The sequence below is a fragment of the Micropterus salmoides genome, unplaced genomic scaffold (genome assembly GCF_014851395.1).
Source record: "Micropterus salmoides isolate LMB-PRFRI ecotype aquatic unplaced genomic scaffold, ASM1485139v1 Ms_hic_scaffold_23, whole genome shotgun sequence".
NCBI classification, from domain to species: domain Eukaryota; kingdom Metazoa; phylum Chordata; class Actinopteri; order Centrarchiformes; family Centrarchidae; genus Micropterus; species Micropterus salmoides.
In genome coordinates, this window is record NW_024041484.1 from 297,450 (window position 1) to 321,021 (window position 23,572).

The following is a 23,572-nucleotide window of genomic DNA, read 5'->3' on the forward strand; positions in this document are numbered from 1 at the left end:
CTCAGTTTCCTGTTCTTATAGCGGACAGGAGTGTCACCTGGTGTTGTCTTCTGCTGCTGTAGCCCATCTGCTTCAAGGTTTGACGTGTTGTGCGTTCAGAGATGGTATTCTGCATACCTTTGTTATTTGAGTTACTGTTACCTTTCTGTCATCTCGAACCAGTCTGGCCATTCTCCTGACCTCAACAATAATCATTCATTTAGCTGATGCTTTTATCCAAAGTGACTTACAATTGCTAGTTTGTCTGAGGTCACACACCTCTGGAGTAACGAGGGGTTAAGCGTCTTGCTCAGGGACACATTGGTGTGTCACAGCGGACTTGAATACTGCGCCACCACCACAACAAGGATTTTTTATCCACACAACTGCCTCTCACTGGGTATTTTCTCTTTTTTGACCATTCTCTGTAAACCCTAGAGATGGTTGTGCATGAAAATCCCAGTAGATCAGCAGTTTCTGAAATACCAGCCCGTATGGCACCAACAACCATGCCACATTCAAAGCCACTTAAATCCCCTTTCTTCCCCATTCTGATGCTTAGTTTGAACTTCCGCAAGTTGTCTTGACCACGTGTACATGCCTATATGCATTGAGATGCTGTGACAGTAATTAGCTGTTTGTGTTAACAAGCAATTGAACAGGTGTACCTAATCAAGTGGCCGGTGAGTGTATATGCACGCACAGATTTGTTTAAATGAGGATCCTGGCTGCAGTGTTTCCTGTTCACATATTCAGACTGCTGCAACCTGAACCTGAACACCACAACTTGTTAGCAAGTTAGCAGTGAAGCAAAGAGAAATACTTTGTATAGTAGTAATGGATAAACAATTCAGCTAGTATAAAGTAATAGAAACAAACAGCTTGAAAGGAATAATTAAAGGTCTGAATTAACTAAAATGAATGGCAAATGAAACATCAGCAGCAGTTCAACTCAACGGCGTCACCAGGTCATGTTTTGACTGTAGCCCCGAATGCAACAAAAATATTTTCCATGTTAATATGCAATAATCTTCATGACAAAGCCTGTCTCGCAGGTCTTCAAAGAGCAGAGGCTACTCGCAACAACTGATACATTTTCTTTGAAGTTCACGTAATGTGACCCCCCCCCACCGTTACTCAGACTCCCTGCATTTAGAGAGGGCACAAGAGAGAGAGAGCACATTGCTCGCCACTTCAGGGCTTCTCCGCGACTTCTGAATTGCAAAATTGTAATCAGTATATTTAAATGTAAATGTTGTCTGCCAGTGTCTAGTCGGCTAACAGTCCCCGCACAGTAGTGAGAGAATATCATGACACCTGACCGCGACATAGACTCCTGTCGCTCTGTGTCCTGCTGTCTCTGTCCCCCTCGCTGTGAGACACTACTGTTTTACTGTCTCCAGGATGCCTCGTTCCCTCCAAAGTTGATGTGAGCTGCACTTCAGCTGCACTTTATCAGAAGTGCAGAAGTGAACATTTGTGTGGAATTGTGGTGATATTGCTGTCTGATCACAAGTGTTTTAAGTTTGGGTTTTCTTCCTCTGATGAAGATCAGTGCGCTCGTCTCATTGAGTGGGCTACAGTCCCAGACGGGCTCTGTGTCTGTCAGACAGTCTAAAGGGGGTAGCCTCAGGGGTGGACTGGTAATCTGGCGTAGGCTACCGGCTGACGAACCTTTAGGGCTGTTTGGTACTGGAGCTGCAGTAGCTTCAACATCAGCTGCCCTGCATAGAGCAGGCACTTGAAGGAGAAAAGGAGAGCCGTGGCCACTGAAAAATTGCTTGCACCAAGAAATGTTAATTAACAAATAAAATGCTATGAGAAAGGTTTATTTGCACAATAAGAAAACCTACAAAACCTAACTTTTGTCCTTCCCTTTATAAAAATAAAGATATTTCCACCATAAATTGGTGCAGAAAATGTCTCCAGAATGCAGGAAATTAAGTGTTTAATGCTCAAAATCTTCCGGGGGGGATTGAACATTTTCATCAATATTTCTTTTTAAACTAAATTCAAATTAATTAAGCTAATTTATCATTAAGGTGAAAAGGTGCCACATGCACAAAGACTTTGGACTAAGTCAGGCATGCCTACATGTATGGAATCTCAGCTGGGATTAAATTAAATGAGAAAAGTTGATGTACAGGAGAAACATATCTGACATCAATACAGAATGCCTGACAGCCTTACTGCATAATATTACACTAAATTATTTTAGTTTGAATTGTCACCTCAGACATTTCCTCAATAAATTGATGCAAAAAAAATCACCAGAATGCAGGAAGTGTTTAAAGCCCAAATTTTTCAGGGGGAGGGACCCCCCCTTGTAAATATTATCAGTGTTAATTATTATCAGAAAATGAGACAGATGTTAGAGTTACTGTGTAGAGGTCATTTACTATTGCTTTACAGATGTACTTTGGGCAGGCGGCAACGGGTGGTGGGGGGTGAAAACAGGTGAAAACATGAAAGATTTCTGGGCTGGGCTAAGCCCCCAATGTTTCAATAGCCTGGAAACGCCCCTGGTTCAACTGTATGTATACATATACAATTTTAGATCATTAATTAAGTTAAATAGTGTCCAGTTTAAATGTATTCTGATGAACACATTTATAATATAATGGGCAGCCACTGAGCGGTTACTGCTGAGGGTACATCTGACAGTAAGGTTGGGAGTCAATGCTTTCAATCATTTGCAATGAAATGAACTGAATCAAGCTCACCTGAACTGAAATGTGTTGGTGAAACTGATGTGTACTTTTCGTCCCTAACCTGAACCCTAACCCTGACACTCCCCACAGTATGGTTATCCACCTGACCGGCGATCCATCGCAGCCGGTGTCCCTCCTCAGACCATCACCCAGCAGTCCCTGCAAGGCAAGACAGTGAGTGTTACAGTGCACCCCCTCTCCCCCCACACACTTCATACTGTGAGATTCAATCCACTGACCCTCTGCTTTCAGTAAACTCTTACGAACGGTGAAAAGAATTGTGAGAACATTACACAAATAAAAAAACAGCCTCTTCTGTCCATAGTGTACATTCACACACGTCTCACACGTCTCAGTGATGTTTTGTTCTCAGCAGCCTCTTGTTTTGGGTTTTTCCCGCTTGTCTTAGCAGGTAATTATATATTAACAACCCATACAGACACACACAGTGCAGCAGCACAAGTAAAACTGCCTTTGCTCTTAAATTGAAGTAATGACAATCAAGGGGAGGAGTGGTGTTTCTGTTGGAAGCGAGCTGTGAATAATATTGTGATTGCTTGACAGCAGTTGAGTGCCTCTGCAGTGATGAGTCATTTTGCACAGGGCTTTTGCAGTGCACTGTTTTGTTCGTGACACTGAAATAAAGGACACAGTAAGCATATCACTCCTTTATTTCCGTGTCACGAGTGATATGCTGTGTGTATGGCTGTGTGTGAGACCTACCTGTGTTTGTATTTGTGTCTATAGGTTTGTGTGGTCAATGAAAGGCTACCCCATTTTCAGGAACATTTTCTCTCCGGTTAACATACTGAATGTTTTCCAGGTGTATTTAATGGCCAGGCTCACTCAGCCTTGTGTCAAATGTAGGGGCATTTTCAGATTTGAAAGATTGTAGCAGATGCTTTCTGGGTAATAGTGCACACAGGGAAATGGCCTGGGTGTCACATCTGTTCAGCCCTATCCCTGTTTCAAGCAGTTATCAGAGATACAGTAAAAGGTAAAGGTTCTGGCTGTTGGCTGTATTTTCTTCAGGCGGTTTGGAGAAAAGTGCACTTACCTTTAAGCAGCAATACTATATAAAGTTTCTGGTCTCTTGGGGGCAACACAACAAGCTGTAAACACACCCTCTGACGTTGTCACCTAATACAGTTGCGGGCTGTGAAACCAAAACAAAGAGGCTAAAAAACACAATCGAGATGCGAGTGGGGTGATCATTTTCTCACATTACACACACTCATTTGAGTCATTGTTAATATAAAAATATTGAAAGATGCAGCTTAAAGCTGCCCCACTTGTCGAACTGGCCAGCACCAAATGGCAGAAAGATAACGTAGAGATAGAGTTGGTGCTAATGTTGTGTTGGATCTGCTGGATGTGTGAACAGGCAATTGTTTGCTAACATGTTAGTCATTTTATTTTATTTTATTTTATTTATTTTTTTTTACTGGACAATTTATCAGCTGTGGAAGTATTTCTTCTGCTCTTAAATGCCACCGGAGTCACTGCATCACATTTCAGCCGGTGGGCCGGTGTTGTTGATGTGGTCATTGTGGCAACTGTTCTCTCCTCTGTGTGTTGCTCTGTGCAGCCTGAGGAGCTGACCCTGCTGCTGATCAAGCTCCGCCGGCAGCAGGCGGAGCTCAACAGCCTGCGGGAACATACAGTAGCTCAGCTAATGGCCCTGGGTATTGAGGGGCCCAACGCTAAGGTCAGCCCTGAGAATATACAGAATGTGTGTGTGCATGAAGGCATTTGTGCTTTCCCAACCAGCAGTCAAAATCCCATACTGTGTGTGTTTGTGTGTGTCCTCAAGGGAGGAGAGGTTCCTGGCATAAGACTGTTAGTTTACTCCAAATGAAATAACTTTTGGTGTATTCTGAAAGAATTTCTGAGCATGTTTGATCGATTGCTGTTGATGTTGTCTTTTGTCACATTTTAATGTCAAACCTGTTTGAACACCCCAAATACAATTTAATTTTGGAGTACTGTTCTGGCATGTGGACGCAGGCTAGTGGTGGTGTAGCTGTGTGGGGCATCGATGCGTGGATTTTTGGGCTTTCTTTTGCACCAGTGTGTGTGTGTTTGCATGGGAACAGTACTCCTGTCCATGCATGTCAGCTTGAGGTCTCAGCAGTTGTGAGCCAGGAGAGCACGGATGCATCGGAGCCGATGCATCAAACAACATGGCATCCGTTGTCTCCTTTATGCTTGGTGTACGTAGTGAATGCTGGCTTGAAAACATCAGTGGGCTGTGTTTTATATGCGTTGTTGTATAAACCTAACTAACTTATTGGAATGTTATAATGCATGTGCAATAGGTGTCAGCATGTCTAGCATAAAACATTTTCAAAATTGTTATGCAATGTTGTCAAGTTTTCTAAATGTTATGATTCGTATTGAATATCGAATATGTGTGCTGACTAGTGACCTCTTAACAATCTGCATCTGCTTAACAATGTGTTAAGAGCTGACCAATATAATATATGGATATAAAAGTAGATGCTGTATCATTTGGGATTTTTGGAGATGGTTATATGGTGATCTGATTTCTTGTGTCTTATAGGCTGCTTTACTGTAAACTCATCTATTTAGGCTGCTCCAGCTAAGTGAAGTGAGCAGTGACTCTTTCAAACATTTTTTCATATCCACATTAATAGTGGGATTTTCTTGGCTGTAAGTATCTTCCAGCCCCCCAAGTACTGCAAGTATTGTGAACAAAATACCTCAGTAGGAAGACAGAATGCAGCTGCATCTTCTCGCAGTGCTGCGTGACTGTAGATAAAGTCATGACCCTTTTTATTCCACTATTATTATTATCAGTGACATCTAATAGTCTTGCAATGCTGGACATGCACTTTTTGCATCCTATGTGGCAGCTTTGTTTATCCCTATCACAGAACTCTGGTTGATTTTAGATGAATCTGCCAAACCCTGTTTTTTACCGTTCAATGCCAACCCTTTGAAAAAACTTTTGTTCTACAATATATGTGCATGGCAACAAGAATATATAAATATATATATATTGTTAGGGAAAGATTGTGGTTATGTCAATCAAACTTTGGGTAAGGTTAGTCAAATGAACAAATTCTCACTAAAAAATAAATATACAATGATACATAATTAAATATGCCTTTGAAATGATCATCACATTTTCCTCCTGCCTTCTCTTTTTGTTGAAATGTGTCTTTGGCTCCCTTCTCCTTCCCTTCCTCTGCCCTCTCTCCTTCTCCTGTCTGCCTCTGTCCATCTCTACCAAACATGGCCTTACTTTTCCTGCTTCCTCTCTTCCTTCTCCTGTGGCTATTGCAGACTGATGTTCTTTCCCATCACCTCCAGAGGAACCTTATTTACCTGGACAACCAGGTGAGGACTTGCTAGCTTACTCCTGTCTGTCTCCCTCTCCAGATGCTGCTAAGCAAATAAAACATTTGAACAACATTTGAATCAAAGATCTTTTTACCCATTTTCACTTAGAGGAAACTAACATTTACTTACAGCATACATGCATGTACATTTATGAGAATCTCTGCTCATGGCTTCTTCTTCTTCTCTATTTCTTGTTCATCCTATTTTCTTGAACTCTCTGCCTGTGTAGTCCTTTTATCTGAATAAACTGTTTACTGATCTTGAAACTTCAAATTGCTAACCATGCAGCGGTAACGCTCAAGCTACTCTTTAGCGTTACCGCTGCAGGGTTAGCTCTTCTTCCCAGTTTGAGCACTTTCTAAAGTACTTGCTAAAGGCCTGTCTTTTTTCTGTGTTGACCTTTCCAGTTCCAGCCTGGGTAGGCAGTTTATTTCAGCAGCATGTTTTGTTATATATGTTGAAATTCTCTTTACATCCCGACAGCAATCAATAAATCATATGCTCAGACACAAAGATGAAAAATGTATGTCTCTGTTGATGTTGCAGGACTGTAATAGGCACAGCCAATCATTTCATTCGGTCCAACTGAAATGATTGGCTGGGCTACTTACCTGCCTAACTGCCTACCTGCCTACTTGTTACCTGCTGCACTCTGCCCTGCACTCACTGCACATGAAAATGTGTTTTAGTGGAGTGGCATTAGAGAGAGGCCTGAAGGGAGGGGGTGGGATTTTCTTTGTTGGTGGATACTTTCAGAATCAAGCTGTCTCTTGCTGGTTTCTCAACTGTCACCTACCCCAGCTCTAAGGTACAGGACCATACTGGTTACAGCATAACACAACATGTCACATGGTGACAACAGTGCACACTTCTGACCACACAAAACAAGCTGCAGATTTCATGTTGATTGTCATAGCGTACTGAAAAGTGATGAAACCAATGGCTGTCTGGAAGGCAGTAATGCTGTTGTAATTACAAAGCCTTCATATTTGCACACTGCTTGGAGATGTGTTAAATCACTCACAGCCTTATTTGTATGTACCCAACTGCAGCAACACTCAACCTCTTTGATTGTCTGCAAATGTCAGCCTTGTACTTTCAAGCCAAGAACAGTTCAGACATCAAAGGAAATTTTATAGGAAGCTAAGATAATTTGGGCCAATATGTTTAAGTTGACTGTGGTGTACAGCCACTGGTTGAACAAGTATGTATCTGCCCCCACTCTTAGTGGCACTGATGATAGAAATAATATGGATGTTTCCACTGGAATCTCACTAACATTGTACCGCAGCATGCTCAGGCTTCCGGGCTAATTGCAAGAAAAACATAACCTGTGACAGTTTACAGTCTAAATGAGTTGTTTCAATTTGGCCTTTAGGTTAGAACTAGCCTTCCCACAGTTCCTGCATTATTGAATATGACTGCTCAGCTCTGAAAAGGCAACATGCTTCAGGGAGCGACTATCCTCGCACAGGCTTTGGAGGAGCAAGTGGCTAGCAGTTTGGATGCTAATTGAAAAAATTAAAAAAATCCATATTCAATATATTCACTGCCTGTTTATTCTAAATCACATGTACTATCATTTTCCAAAACCTTTTCTTAAATAAATATTGTCCCAACTTCCTGTCAGTCTTTTATTTAAATTCCTGTATGTATATTTGGAGAGTCACCCTTCAGAGACCTGAAGGTAAACAACTGTTATATTACAATGTTGGTCTTGTTTTTGCAGCTCTGCCATTTGCCATTTGTTGTGACAACACTATACCTACCAATGTAACTGCTGACCATGGCAATATGACTAAAAAGAGGTCTGACAGGTCAAGAAACACAAACAGTTAGACAATCATACCTTGTTTGTAAACATGCAGTCATACAGTAACTCTTCATCCTGCAGGACCACACACTTTAACAGTGGGTGGTAATACCATTGAAGCATAACCACACCTTAAAGATGTTATTTTAAAATGAATTTGAGTGGATGTATCTATGTCAAACATATTTTTCTAGTCTCATTATAAAGGTCTTGACTGGTTGAATATTTTTGGAAATGGACCTGTGGACCTGAAGACAGTCCTATGGCAGATCAACAGTACACTACCCAACCTATTTAGGCTTGAAAATGTGGACCTGGCCCATCTTGGGTCTTTGCGATATTTCATTTACTAGAAACCAAGTGGATCCGTGAAGACCTGTAGTTCATTGTGTACTGGAACGAACTTAAACCTGTTGCTGCCTGCATGGTAAATATGTTTAAGAATGTGAAACAAATAGTGCGCTTTGGAAAATGTTCGATATAAAGGTATTTGTAATAAGTTAACTGATGAAAAACACAGGAATGGTGCTTAAACATATGCTAAAACACTTCAATAAAATGTTGCCTTTCCAAGCTGATGTCCACTGCTTGCTGCCAGCCACAATGGTGAATTCCAATAGAAATGTTGGAAAAAACATGTCCAAAGCTGAGACGATTAGGGTTAAGGGCTGGGGTTGATCATTAAGCTAGAGAACAGTAAACTGTCCATTACACAGTAGTGTTTATCCTGGGGTTTCTCCTGTTTAGAGAGAGGAAACGCATTCCAGCTCGTAGACATCAGTCATTGAGCAGTGGCTAATCCTTCAAGCAACATGTACTGCTGTGTTATTACACCACTGTATCCTCTTTCTCCTTGGCGCTCTGCTAGACGAAGGAGAATGAGCCTCTTATCTTCATGATTCACACTATGATCGAGAACTCTGCACCGAGGCCTCAACTCTACCAGCAAGTAAGGTCTTTGGCAGCTTCTGGCTTGAGTCAAAACAGTCCGTTTGTCTTCTGACATTCTTTTGTTGGGTCAAAATCTCGTGGCGTCATGGAAAATTCACCCATTGTTTGTAATTTAACATTTTAAATTAAAACACCAAAATGCGAGTTTTGAGGTTTGCTTAACTTTCTAGTACATCTCAGTGTACTTAGATCTGAAAGAAAATATGTAGATTTGCAACAACTATCATACACTTCAGTAAGATTGGGGGTTGTTTTCCCAAAATGAATGTCTCTGTTGTTTCTAAATTAACTCTTTAATTTTAACTTGACTGATGTGGATCAGACTCAAACCAGAACGTTGCCCTGTATCCACGTCTTCCCCTTCACCATTGACCTCTGGTTTCACCACTCTGGATGCAGCCAGTCCATTCATCAACCAGCAAACATTCCCAGATGTCATCAGAGCATTATTTAGTGTATATGAAGTTGTTGTTTGGTTCCTACACATCTCATTTCACTGCTTCTTTTGACGCTGTTAGTAGTGACCTGAAGCGAGCATGGCTTGTGGTGTATTGCTACATAGCCATGGATTTCTCCTTTCACCGTCTGTCTTGATATAGAACTGAAATGCTTGCACTGTTTGTATGTGTTTGTCTTAAAGTCTGTTTTTCAGATGTTCTGTGGTAATGTTTTTCAGTATATAAATTAATAGTTCAACATTTTAGGAAATGCTGATTTGCTTTCTGGACGAGAGTGACAGTGAGTCTGGACATGGTTAGCCTTGCTTAGCATAAAGACTGAAAGCAGAGGAAAACATCTACCAAGTTTAAAAAATATGCCCTCTAAGGCTCACTAATGAATGCTGGCCACACACTAGAGGACACTCGCGGGGTGTTCCCGATCCAAGGCTGGTCGGAACAGATTGTCAGCTCAAATGATCCTGTAGTGTGAGAGGTTTACAGAAGTAATCCCAAATTGTAAAGTAAAGAAAGGAACAGCGATGGAATATTGATCAGAAACCCACAACAGCCAAAGTGAGCTGACTGGGAAGTATCACCAAAGTGTTGTGTATTTGCTCATGCTATAAAATATCTAAAACCATGCTGATTCCATCTTCTCAGCCACAAGTTCATCTACAGTTTTATTTTCTTTTTTAGTTTTTAGTGTAAAGGATTGTTGTTCAACATGTAACTGCCCATGAAGCTATCATTTTTACAGAGTAAACAAAGAAGAATGTTAGTCAGTGAGCTTTAGAGGTGTTGGCAGGTGTATCTTTAAACTTTGAACAGAATCTTTATGCTAAGCTAGGCTAACTAGCTCTGTGGAAGTATATTGATGACAAAAGATTTGAGCGAGAACAAAACTGATTCTGAGTCTGCAAGTCGACCTCTGAGAGAGCAGAATCAGATGTGACCGTGTAGTGCTGATTATGCACGTGCTTGTTTTGCTCTGTTAGTTTCCTCCAGCTGTTTTGGCAGGCTCTAAGCACTTGAGGTCGCTTGCCAGCCATTTTTGACTTGCAAGCTGCAACAGGACACACCCACATCCGGGTCTACACAAGCTGTGAAATATATTGCTCCTCTTTTTACCATCTGACTATTTAAGACATGTGATTTACATGTTATCTGCCTTAATGCTGCTTCTGGAGTCCCTCTGTGAGGGTTTGAACTGCGTCTCTCAGCTGTATTACCTGGAACAAAGTTGTCCATAAAATTGTGTTCCATAAAAATGTCGGGGCTAGACTACTGTAACAGCTGGTCCCAGATGTCATTACTCTGGGACCACTAAAAATCTGCCTCAGTCTGCCCTCATCTATTACCTTTTCTCTCTTCTCATCAGTCGCCCCAGTGTACTTTGTGTTCATGCTGTGTAAGACAGCAGTTATATTACATAACACTGTTGCTTTAACAGTAGTTTTAAGTCAGTGATTTGCGCGTGGAGGTGCACTGAATGCACTGTAGCTGTGGAGACTGAAAGCAGGTTATAGAGATGCAAGAGATTATGTAGGTTTGGTTTCAGAGGCAGAGGGACACGCTGGCATCAGCCAACCAAAAACCAGAAAGAAAAAACAACGCAAAACCCCATTTTTGAACTTTCTTTTATATGGCATTCATTAGTGTAACACAGGCAGGACGTAGTAGTGTCTATACTCTGGGTGCACGCAAGTTTTATTTCTAAAACTTGGAAAATTAGGCAAACTAGACTGACTAATACATTTCATGCATGCAAAGTATGAAGGCATACAGAATGTACAATTTATGTTTTCCCTTTAATTTGTGTATTTGGTCTCACACCTATTTACACTAATAGTCTGAAATTGATGGTCTGCCTTGTAAGCCCGTTTGGGCTGGCCATCTACTGTTGTAAAATACTGCATAAGTAGATTTGTGCTGTTGGACATAATTTAGTCCTTCTAAATGTCACTATTTTTTATCACTATTTAGTTATACATATTTTACAGTATAATGTTATGATGGTCAATGTGAGAATTTATCAACAGTCAGGGAACAGTCATATGAAAATCTGCAGGCAGCAGCAGTGCCACCAACAATACAAGCAGCAAAAATCAAAGTGTGTCTTAAAATGTGTCTAAATGCATGATCACCAAAACCTGAGGTTAGGTGAGGTTACAAGAACGTGCATCGGGCACACAACACTGCCCCCAGATGACATGGGAAGTTTTTAGGGAGTCCTGTCTAAAATAAGAGTTGGCCTTCATGTCTGTATTATGATCACACAAACCCTGAACATTAGATGTAGTTTTATTGATAGAGAAGTGAGATTGAGACAGCGCTGTACCTACACCTCTAACCACCAGCCACTAAAGTCAGTAAAGATGGAATAGGACTGAAATATAATTGTCTCAGGACCACTGTCTTTTCTGCATTGATTACGTTGATTGATGGATTCTAGTGTCTTTATTAAAATAAGTAATCTACAGCCAAAAAAATGTATTATTTTTTTCACCCAGAAAACATGCAGTGGAGCGTGAGCAGTTTTTAAATGTGTGTGTGTCTGCAGAATACTTTACCAATCACAGGTCAGCCTCTATGTGGTTGTGCATCACCATTTGTATCTTTTTATTATACCATTGTTTTATTTTCTGTTTACAGAGATTTAAGTGAGTAAAACAGACTGAAACTGTAAAAATGGAGGTGAATGCACACATGTCCTCCCAGTTCCAGTCACCATTTGATTAATACGTATATTAGCTTGGGACTTCATTTTATCTTTATTAGTGCGTCTGCCCTCTCAGGCTACACCTCCACATGTCTTTCTCTACATACTTCCCTAATATTCAGCCACAGTATCCCTGGTAACACCTGGGTGAACAGCTTCAAGGGAAAGGAACCGGATTAGTGAATCCCTTAATAAGCTCATCCCTTAATAAGCTCATCCCTTTATCCCCTCATTCCCTGTTATAGAATGAACAGTTTCTACTTCAAATCTGCAGCATTTGGGGAAAATGACTTTAAGCCTTAATAAAAGACACTATCTCTTTGGTTAACCCACATCTTGACTGACTGCATTCTCTATGCATTGGGAACAAATTAATAAAAAAAAACCTACATAATGGAAAGTAGCATTTTGGACGAGAACTTTTCATGGCTGGAGCTCTCACTCAGCTCTCCACCTAACAGACGTGTTGTTGTCGCCCCCTGCTGTCCGTCTCTGACTGTGCCTCCTTGTTTCAGATCAGCCCAGACGAACACAAAGATAGCTCCTTCATCCAGCGCACAGAGGAGGCCGACATAGACGTAAGACAAGCAGAGCTTTCAGTGAAATTAACAATAAGTTAGATAAGTAAAAAGAGAGTTTAGTTGGTGTGTGTTCGTGTGTGTCAGACCAAGCTGAGCAGACTGTGTGAGCAGGACAAGGCGGTGAGGATGCAGGAGGAGAAACTGCAGCAGCTACACAGAGAGAAGGTACAGCTGTCAGAGTGTGTATTTGTATTTGTGTCTTTGTGTAGACTCATATGTACAATAAGTGTTTGTGTGTTGTGTGCAGCACACTCTCGAGACAGCCCTGCTGTCTGCCAGTCAGGAGCTGAGTGAACAGAGCGGCTCGAGCGGTGCAGCCAATCAGAGCCTGGTCCAGCAGAGAGACGTGCTGCAGAACGGCCTGCTCAGCACCTGCAGAGAGCTGGCCAGAGTCAACACTGTGAGCACACCAATACACACTTCCACACACACACATCACTGCAGGAATCCTGAACACAAGTGCAGACCAAGGAACTGCTCCTGGGTCTGTATTCATGTATGGTGATTTAGGCCTGTCACAGCTGACAGCTTCAGCAATAACAGGTCGAACTTTGCTCTAATGCCAGAGTCAGACTGCACAATGTCAGTGTCATAATGACTGATGTACTGTTTCAAAACAAACAAGCCCATTTTTAAAGAATAGTTTTTCTGTTTTTTTCTGTTCAACTAGTGATTGGCTATAGTTTAGGTCTCCAGGGAGAAATTAGGCTCAGAAGGTCTAGAACACTGAGACTCTCCTTTGTCCAGCCACATACACATTCTTGTTGAAAATCTGAGGATGTACAGACACCCAAATCATTTCAAGTAGCGTGTAACTTATTTCTCATGCAGCAGAATATAAGAGGAATGGGAAGAAGGAGTGATGTAGAATTTCTTTTGGGAACACATTTTTGGGCACATGCACACACATACAGTCCCATGACCCTACTTTCGGCTGGTGTCCTGGTTTCAGGAGTTGGAGCGCTCCTGGAGGGAGTACGACAGGTTGGGGGCAGATGTCACTCTGGCCAAGTCCAACCTGCTGGAGCAGTTGGAGGCCCTGGGCAGCCCTCAGGTAACACACACTCACACACTCACACTCTCACATGCTTTCTGGGGCGATCAAGCTTTTAACAGCATGCCCTTTTGTATGTTTTGTGTGTGTGTGTGTGTGTGTTTGTGTCCTCAGACAGAGCCTCCAAGCCAGCGGCACATCCAGATCCAGAAGGAGCTGTGGAGGATTCAGGATGTGATGGAGGCTTTGGCCAAAAATAAACCACAGCGGAGCACAGACAACAGTGAGAGTCTTGAATAACACTTAAATTAGGTTCATTATATTCATCTGATGTGATTTACACTGAGGAGGGATGTGATGCAGCTTAAAAGGACACATGGTTTGAGTACAGACAACAGATGCTTTCTCACTTGTCCTCTGTTATGGAGAATGCTACAGTCCTAATCCTCTGCTTTCCACATTCCCCTTGTTCAGCAGCTTTTCCTGATTCCAAACCACTTTCCAGTCTCCAGAAGAATGAGGTAAGGCAGCACCCCAGCACATACACCACACTCAGTCTCAGCTAAAGCCTCTGGCTCCAAATGATTTCTTTTTTATTAAACCTTTATTTAACCAGGCAGAACACTCTAATTTACAAGGACTGCCTGGCAAGAGGGTGTTAACCTCTTGAGGGGAGGGGGAGTGGAGACATTTTGAAGTAGAGTAACCAGCAGGGGTGGAACGGCATGTGCATTCATCAAAACATAAAAAGGTGACTCTCTGAGAGACACCAGCTGGCAATCTAACCTGTTTGCTAAAGAGTTAGCATGAAGCATGTGACCATAGGACTCCCCAGGAACATGGCTTTCCTTGGTATGTTCTTCTCAGCATTCGATTAATCACTGGATTTCCTTTTTTTTCAGCCAGTTAAATACTGTTGTGTATTTTTTTACACTGTTGCAGGTCATTTTGCCACTAAACTCACTAAACATGCTATAAAAATCAACATGCTGAATCTTGAAATTTGCTAGAGGTGCCTATCAAGTAAAGTCAAACTTTATTTATATAGCACATTTCATACACAGGGAACAATGTGCTTTACATAAAGTGACAATACAATTGCAAAAAAGTGAGTGTTCAGTGTAGGGGCCTCTCTCAGATGGTTGGGTCATAGATACAGACCCACCTCCCCTGCTTTATTAAGAGGGACGGTTTAAAAGACCATGTGGACCTGAGAGTTCTTCCTGGTTTGTATATAATGAGAATGTCTGTTATATACTGAGGTGCAAGGCCACTTTTTACACAAGTACCAGCATCTTCAAAGCCATTCTGGTTTTGAATGGGAGCCAAGGAGAAGTAACAACAGGTGTGCTGTGTTCAGACATTTTAGTTCTGACGAGAACTCGTGCAGCCGCATTTTGAATGAACTGCGGTGAATATGCTGTTGTAGTCTAGTCACTTTGTTATTAATGCATGGATTCATTTCTCCGATTCTGATTAGTGACCTATCAAGGTGACCTTTATTGCCAAACACACTACAGTAGGTTTGGTAATGCAGTTGTGAGCAGGGAATGCTTTCTATAACCTTTAAGTCTTGTGTTGTCTGTTTATTCCAAGAAACAACCAAGTTGATGGTGTGCTTTACACTGTACTGTTTTTTCTCCTCTGGTTAGATTTTTCAACAACGTAGCTCTGTAATTTGTCCTTCAGAGGCCAACCCTCAAGGTTTGTTCAGGCGGAACACAAAGCATGTTGTTGACTTCTGTAGTTGTGTGAATTTGACCGCTGGCTGGTCTGTTTTTGCCGTTTGTGCAGTTCCCCTCAGCTCTACATTCTAGCATCTTCCAGCTCATTGTTTTGGATAGACTTTTCTGTTTTAGTTCACAGCTCATCGGACTAATTTCCAGCAGCAGCAGGCTGCTGTTTTTAGTGAAAAGGCTGATAAACCCACTGTTCACTACCTGCCCAGCAGCCAGGAGCAGACGAGACATAGTCAGTGTCCCGCTTGCAACGGTCCGGTAATACTGTATGATTTCCTTGGAATGACACTAGCTGTGTTAACTGTCAACAGGCAGTGACGCTTTTGCCGCTCAGTCCTCTCAAGGAGGGTGACAGCGTGCCCCCTCGCCCGCCCCTCCCCCAGTACTATGACTCATCAGATCGCCCCCTCCACGTGCCCCCCCACTACCCACACCCCGGTGGCCGCCTGCCGTCCCACACGCACCGCCCAGAGGATCGTAAAGCCGGCTCCAGGAATGGAGCGCACAGCGTAAGAACCTCTGAAAACCGTCATGCCCTCCCATTTTTGCTCCCTCCATCTGTGATCGTCATCAATTAACACACTGGATCTCTCCATCTGAACGATTCAGTCATTTCTACATTCAATGTCACATCTCAGCTCCATCCTAAATGCTGAATTAGGATACACTGAAGACTCATTCCTCAACCAGTGCCAGTTCAGTGCTAAGTTCTTTTCACCCATGCGATCCATGCTCCATCCAGCTGTCACTGTCCCTCTCCTACAGTGTCACATTCAGACCCATTCTGGTCCGTGCATAAATTTATTTGTGAAATTTCGTTGGAATGAGGCTGATGTCTGATTCTCATGAACTTCTCCTTGTAAAACTATGAGTTTAATCACATAATACTGCACCTTTATGTTAGGACTGAAAATCTGAACTTTCTGTAGTTACTTTGAGAAAGACTTATATGAGCCATTACATTTCCATGTAATGTAATGTAGTAGAGTAAACAAAGATCATACATGTGTGCGAGGATGTGTGTATGTGCCTGACTGCTGCCAGATGGCCTGTGTTCTGACCCTGAGCCACCTCGCTCCTCTCCCTTTCAGCAAGCTCCAGACTACAGGTTGTATAAGAGCGAGCCTGAGCTGACCACAGTGAAGGAGGAAGTGGACGAGGCCACCAGTGAGGAAAAGGACAAGACAGAGACCTCTGCTGAGAGTAAAGACACTGCAGCCCTGAAAGGTACTCCTGCACTCAGTCACATAAAGCTGTGGAAGTCCATTCTTAATGCTCAGGACGTATGGGCATTCACATCTGCTCTGTTCTCCATAGTGCTGGGACAGGCAGGATTGTGGTGAAAGCTGAAACATATTTGAGGTTAAAGAAGGAGGAGAATCCGTAAATATGTAACATTTCAAAGATACTTCCAAAATTGTGGACCCCCTGGAAACAAGACCCTAACTTCCCTGCCCTGGTATTTCCTTTAGTATTAAGAGTGTTTCCACAATACAAACATGAAAGACACGTCATTTTAATTCCCAGTTAAAGAGCAGACACTGTATCACTGGAAACACATCTGTCATTACATTTCTCCCATTTCCTTATTTTATATACATACAGTGCCTTGCGAAAGTATTCGGCCCCCTTGAACTTTTCGACCTTTTGCCACATTTCAGGCTTCAAACATAAAGATATAAAACTGTAATTTTTTGTGAAGAATCAACAACAAGTGGGACACAATTATGAAGTGGAACGAAATTTATTGGATATTTCAAACCTTTTTAACAAATAAAAAACTGAAAAATTGGGCGTGCAAAATTATTCAGCCCCTTTACTTTCAGTGCAGCAAACTCTCTCCAGAAGTTCAGTGAGGATCTCTGAATGATCCAATGTTGACCTAAATGACTAATGATGATAAATAGAATCCACCTGTGTGAAATCAAGTCTCCGTATAAATGCACCTGCTCTGTGATAGTCTCAGAGGTCCGTTTAAAGCGCAGAGAGCATCATGAAGAACAAGGAACACACCAGGCAGGTCCGAGATACTGTTGTGGAGAAGTTTAAAGCCGGATTTGGATACAAAAAGATTTCCCAAGCTTTAAACATCCCAAGGAGCACTGTGCAAGTGATAATATTGAAATGGAAGGAGTATCAGACCACTGCAAATCTACGAAGACCTGGCCGTCCCTCTAAACTTTCAGCTCATACAAGGAGAAGACTGATCAGAGATGCAGCCAAGAGGCCCATGATCACTCTGGATGAACTGCAGAGATCTACAGCTGAGGTGGGAGACTCTGTCCATAGGACAACAATCAGTTGTATACTGCACAAATCTGGCCTTTATGGAAGAGTGGCAAGAAGAAAGCCATTTCTTAAAGATATCCATAAAAAGTCTCGTTTAAAGTTTGCCACAGGCCACCTGGGAGACACACCAAACATGTGGAAGAAGGTGCTCTGGTCAGATGAAACCAAAATCAAACTTTTCGGCAGCAATGCAAAACGTTATGTTTGGCGTAAAGGCAACACAGCTCATCACCCTGAACACACCATCCCCACTGTCAAACATGGTGGTGGCAGCATCACGGTTTGGGCCTGCTTTTCTTCAGCAGGGACAGGGAAGATGGTTAAAATTGATGGGAAGATGGATGGAGCCAAATACAGGACCATTCTGGAAGAAAACCTGATGGAGTCTGCAAAAGACCTGAGACTGGGACGGAGATTTGTCTTCCAACGAGACAATGATCCAAAACATAAAGCAAAATCTACACTGGAATGGTTCACAAATAAACATATCCAGGTGTTAGAATGGCCAAGTCAAAGTCCAGACCTGAATCCAATCGAGAATCTGTGGAAAGAACTGAAAACTGCTGTTCACAAACGCTCTCCATCCAACCTCACTGAGCTCGAGCTGTTTTGCAAGGAGGAATGGGCAAAAATTTCAGTCTCTCGATGTGCAAAACTGATAGAGACGTACCCCAAGCAACTTACAGCTGTAATCGCAGCAAAAGGTGGCGCTACAAAGTATGCTTAAAGTTTGAAATATCCAGTAAATTGTTGTTGATTCTTCACAAAAAATTACAGTTTTATATCTTTATGTTTGAAGCCTGAAATGTGGCAAAAGGTCGAAAAGTTCAAGGGGGCCGAATACTTTCGCAAGGCACTGTACATATACTATATTCATGTATGTATTGTGTGTATCTTTATATGTTGCATTGTTTCTTATTGTATTTGTAAGGTTGATTTGTGCTGCTGTAATTGCATTAAACACTAATCAAACTGATTGTTTTTCAAAATGACAACTTGCTGATAAACAGCTCTGGATGTCCCTGAATGTCTCCTCTTCATTATTTTAACATGGTCTGCGTCTTTTGTGAAATGGAGCACGGTTCAGTTTCCCTGAGTGCAGTGTGTGCTAATGTGCAATCTCTTTTAGCAGTGCCCCCCTATCCAGTGGGCATTGTTCCTCCCAGGACAAAATCTCCCATGAGCCCTCCCGAGTCCACCACCATCGCCTCCTATGTCACCCTGAGGAAGACCAAGAAGCCTGAATCTAGATCAGTAAGTTTTGCCCTTGGCATCAACAGAGACAAAAATTGTTTTGATGAAATAAACTGATTCCAATTCAGCAGATGTGTCAGAATCAGCCCAAAGGAGGACTGCGTGGGTGAACATCTCTTTGAGTCAGAGCTCTGTAGATTCTTAATCTTTCTCACCAAGAAGGAAACGCTTATCTGCATGTACACTGACACGTTGCTTTATGTGACGCTCTCCTTCAGAGGCAGTGTACTTGCTCCAGGAACCATTTTGGCACATATCACATATTTGCATGTGTTGCCTGACAGGAGATTCCCCTTTTCCCTTCAGGCTTACTGCCTTTCTTCAGTTCTCTGGCTTTTGTTCTGGGTAAATTTAATGTTCAAACATACTTCTTGTTTTCTTTTTTTGTTTCAGTGCAAGATACACAAAGATGTCTTTGTAGTCTTTAATGGCAGTTGTTGGGCAGAGGCTTCTGCTCCACTTAATCTTGTCTTGTGCTGCGCCCTCCATCAGCCGTTCGGATACACATTTACTGGACATTCTCTTTATTTACCCCAGCTACAGAGATCCAGGCCTCTTCTTTTATTAAAGTTTTGAGAAGCACATTTCATAATGCTGTAAAGAGCAATAGGCTATATGAATTCCTGGTGGGGTTTTATTGTGAAACGTCTGCAGAAGGTGCTGATTTTAATGTGGTCATGGTTGAAATGACCTCAGGAATAGTGACTGAGTCCTTTATTTACTTCAGCATTAGAGAGAGCAGCAAAATTACAAAACAGACCTTTTGGAACAGGAAAGCAAAAATGGATTATAAGTGGGGTCTTGTTAAGAATGTACAAAACACTTCCTGCACAGATGTTTTGTAGATGATTAGCATTAACAGTGACATCATACAGCTTGGACATAGCAGCAGGAGAGTGAACAGAGAAAAAAACATAACTTTTCACTCCATAAATGTTTCATTTGGAATAATAAAGATACCAGGTTTAAAAATAAAACTTTATTTTTTGATAGCTGGGTTAAAAATTATATAGTGTTAGTGACACAATTGCTAAATGAAAATGGACTCTTGCTCTCTCATACAGAATTCCAGTTACACCTAAAGAATTTGCTATTGTTTTCGATGCAATACCTTCTGGTCTTTTGTTGTCTGTCTGTCTGTCTGTTCTCTGGTTAATGCACACTCATCACTCCCCCGTTTACCTGTTGTCTTGATACATTCAAGATAATGTATTAGTACACACTACAGCACTGATCCCACGAGGACAACAACAGAATACTTTTACCTGTTTCTACTTTGCCATTTCTTTCACTTGTAAAGCTTGGCCTTCCTGCACATATCTTTCCCAAAAGTAATGATCCCTCCCTTCCCAGGAAGGATTTTCATGTGAAATGTCTGCAGGAAGTGCATACTGTTATATTGACAGTAGCCTAATACTGATGGAAAAAACAGCAAAATAGATGCAAAAAAAAAATTTTGATTTTGTGGTACTGATTATACAGTACCACTGTACTGACACAGTTAGAACTGTGGAAATGTACTGGATGCTGAATTCCACTGCCACATCACCCCTAAAATGCTTTAACCAGCATTTATTAGGCCCAGCTTTTATTTAGAAATGACAGTAATATGCAGTGATGTGAGCACAGGACCAAAATGTGGAATGTGTAAAAATAAAGATGACATATTTACCTAAACATAGGATGTGATGCAGTGAGAAATGATTCTATGGACAGCTTTAATATCCACAGCAACTTGGACCGCCATTGAGGGTAGTGAAGTAAAAACATACACTCAGAGACTCATGCAAGAAGAAAGATGGATGTAACATTGAGTCTTGTCCTGCACAGGAGCGTCCCAGGAGTGCAGTGGATCAGACGTGGTTTGGGGAGCGAGAGGTGGGCAGAGCCAGGATGAGTGTGGAGGAGCAGTTGGAGAGGATGAGGAGAAACCAGCAGGCTTCATCACTCAGGGAGAAGAAGAGAGAAATACCATCCCGCTCACCGTCCTTTAGCAAAGACTGCCCTTTTGTTATCCCTCAGGTGACCCCCCCCCCCCCCACACACACACCACACACACACACACACACACACACACACACACACACACACACCGAAGCCCGCGATAGCTTATAAACTAGCTCTCCTGCTTACTTCAAACATTTTCAATCTGTCAATTCAAGTGTGCATGTGCGACTGTGTGTGTGCACGCGCAGAGTCGGGTCCAGGCGGAGGGGGCCTGTGCAGACCCTGTGGAGCTAGAGGCGGCTTTGCGGCAGCTGAAGGAGGCTCACATGGAGCAGAGCAGCACAGCTGAACCTGCACCACAGGTTCATGGAATATTTTTATTAACATGTTTTTATTCTAGTCATAGTCACATTCAGTAAGTTGTGGACACTCTTTTCTTGGCAATCAATTCCAACTGTAAGAACTCACCCCTGTACTGACTTCAGTCCAATACAGTTTTTTCAATCATTGTTAAGCTACTGGTTAAGTACAGGGTGGGTTACATAACCTTCATATATGTAGTGCAGTGCATAGTATACCATCATGAATGAGGTGTAAAGCCACATTTCTAATGATGACTGCACAAACAGCTTCTTACACGATTCTATTTCAATCTCCAGAAAGTGCAGAGAGCTGAGGAGTGTGTGGAAGTGCAGCAGGAAAGGGATGTGGCCCTGCAGAGTGTACACCATGAGGTACTGTATTTCAGACGCCTCACTACTCACTTGACGCACACCTGCTTCACGTCAAGTCCTGCCCCCTACTCTGCCTCTGATTGGCTAACCCTAAGCCTACCCTTAACCAATGGAGGCAACGAGTACTAGCCACTAACAGGCAAAGTCGAAAAATCTGGTGGGGGGGGGGAAATAATGCTTTTTTTGAACAGTTCTGCTTCACTTGAAAGTTCCAAATGAAATTACTTAATTTGTCAAAGGATATATTTGGTATCAATATTTTTCTTACTGCCAACCAATTCCATAAAAAAAAAAAAAAAAAAGTTGTTAGTTGCCTGCCCTGTGGCTCTCACCCCTGAAGCCCATTGCTTTATTAGAGGAAATTGTTCTTTGTTGGGGACTGCACATTTGGTGCAATACAACACAAGTCTGAACAGAAGCTCAAAGTTGACCATGCACAGAGAAATTTGCATCTTGTAACAGCACCGCCCTCTGAGATCACTAATAGACAGTTTTATTCATATAGCCCAATATCACAAGTCTGCAGCATACAACAGCCTTTAAATAAAAGTTTAGTTTTCATTTTAACTTGCTATGAAATACTGTGAAAAGGCATTTTCTAAGTTGTGGAGTTGAGATCAGATCAGTCTATTAAACCTTTTTTTCCCCTCGGGGTGCAACTGGAGGAGAAGAGGTAACAACCACTGTAATAAACTGCCTGGACAAATCAGTGAATATCCAGCAAAACACTTTAAATACTAAAAGGAATGAAAGGAGAATGCCAGTCATTCAGTGCTCACTCTATGCTGATGTTAAATGATGAAATTGATGCAGAAATAAATCTGTTGTGATGCTATTAAGGCTTCAACAGCAAAATAAGATTTTAAGTCCATCAGTGATACAACATGTGAAATAATAATAATAATTACTAAATACGTTTTTATTTTTTATTGTTGCCTATGAATGTTTGTCCAGAATAATACTGACCTCGGTATCTGTCAGCTCATAGTACTGGTACAGTGCAGTGTGCTGGAGGCTACAGGAGCAGCAGGTGGAATAGAAGGACACACAGCTTCAGTATACACAGCTCTCTCTGTTAAATTCACTGTCTGGAATCCCAGGCCTGTCTGCCACACAGCAGCTAATCTGCCATTGTGGTCGTAACATCTCTGAGTGTAATCTGGGACAATAACAGAGGATTTGTGGGAATGTGGAAGAAGCCAGGTTGGCTTTAAGATGTTTATCTTCTGGATTCAGTCAGGATTGCTAGCTGGGACTGGGCTGCTCTCCAGTGGGTGCCACTCGGGAGCTCTGTGGAGCCCTAGACTGTACGCACCACCCTCATTCCACCATAGACAGAGACACACAGACATGTTCTTTCATTCACCCAGTTCACTAGCTGACCTCTGTTATCATCCACCATCAGGTATACTTACATATTTTACTCTTAGCTGTGGTGGTCAGTACTCACACAGCAGTAGTCTTGCACTGCATGTTACACTGACAGCACACTTGGAAGCACAATTCCTATTGCTATGATTAAAAAAGTGGACTTCCAGTTTGCTTTGAATAAAGAGAACTGTCTAATTCCTTCTACGAATACTGCTCTTTAGATGTCTTTTCCTGCACAACACGGCCATGCACAGCATGCTAAACTCACCATTTTCTAATTAAGGTCTTTGTGTGTTTGTGTTTCAGCTGTGTGAAAGCAATAGGGTGGTGATTCTGGACCTGGGTATGGAGCCTCAGCATGTGGAGATTGTAAACCTTCAGCCTTTTGAGGATGACGAAAGCAGAGAGCAAGAACTGACAAGCTCGCCAACGAACACTACCACCGAAAACAGGTGTGTGTGGGTGTGTCTTTGTGCTAAGAACTCTTCAACTTTCTCTGGCGTGTGACTCCATTTTTAAGTCCCAAAATGCTTTTGACCCCATATCAGTGCAGCCAGAAAGACTATAGGCTGAGACACCTGTCAGTCAAGGCAAGTAATGCATAGTGATTTAGAGCTGCATTACGGGATTTACTTGAGCCACCTCAGGGCGGAGGAATATTCGCTCTCCGTTTAACTCTGGTTT

At 42.1% G+C, this 23,572-nt stretch overlaps 1 protein-coding gene across 1 annotated transcript in view; it reads left to right on the forward strand.

The window, feature by feature from the left end:
- Nucleotides 1-23,572, forward strand: part of LOC119918508 (pleckstrin homology domain-containing family A member 5-like) — a 98,581-nt gene that overhangs the window by 70,051 nt on the left and 4,958 nt on the right. The window contains exons 9-25 of the mRNA XM_038739286.1: nt 2,781-2,864; nt 4,279-4,398; nt 6,000-6,053; nt 8,738-8,818; nt 12,495-12,557; nt 12,645-12,725; nt 12,808-12,960; nt 13,513-13,614; nt 13,729-13,837; nt 14,029-14,075; nt 15,605-15,802; nt 16,385-16,520; nt 18,715-18,836; nt 20,667-20,858; nt 21,032-21,145; nt 21,443-21,517; nt 23,195-23,340. Coding sequence (XP_038595214.1) covers nt 2,781-2,864; nt 4,279-4,398; nt 6,000-6,053; nt 8,738-8,818; nt 12,495-12,557; nt 12,645-12,725; nt 12,808-12,960; nt 13,513-13,614; nt 13,729-13,837; nt 14,029-14,075; nt 15,605-15,802; nt 16,385-16,520; nt 18,715-18,836; nt 20,667-20,858; nt 21,032-21,145; nt 21,443-21,517; nt 23,195-23,340 — 1,877 coding nt within the window. The remainder of the gene's footprint in view (nt 1-2,780; nt 2,865-4,278; nt 4,399-5,999; nt 6,054-8,737; nt 8,819-12,494; nt 12,558-12,644; nt 12,726-12,807; nt 12,961-13,512; nt 13,615-13,728; nt 13,838-14,028; nt 14,076-15,604; nt 15,803-16,384; nt 16,521-18,714; nt 18,837-20,666; nt 20,859-21,031; nt 21,146-21,442; nt 21,518-23,194; nt 23,341-23,572) is intronic.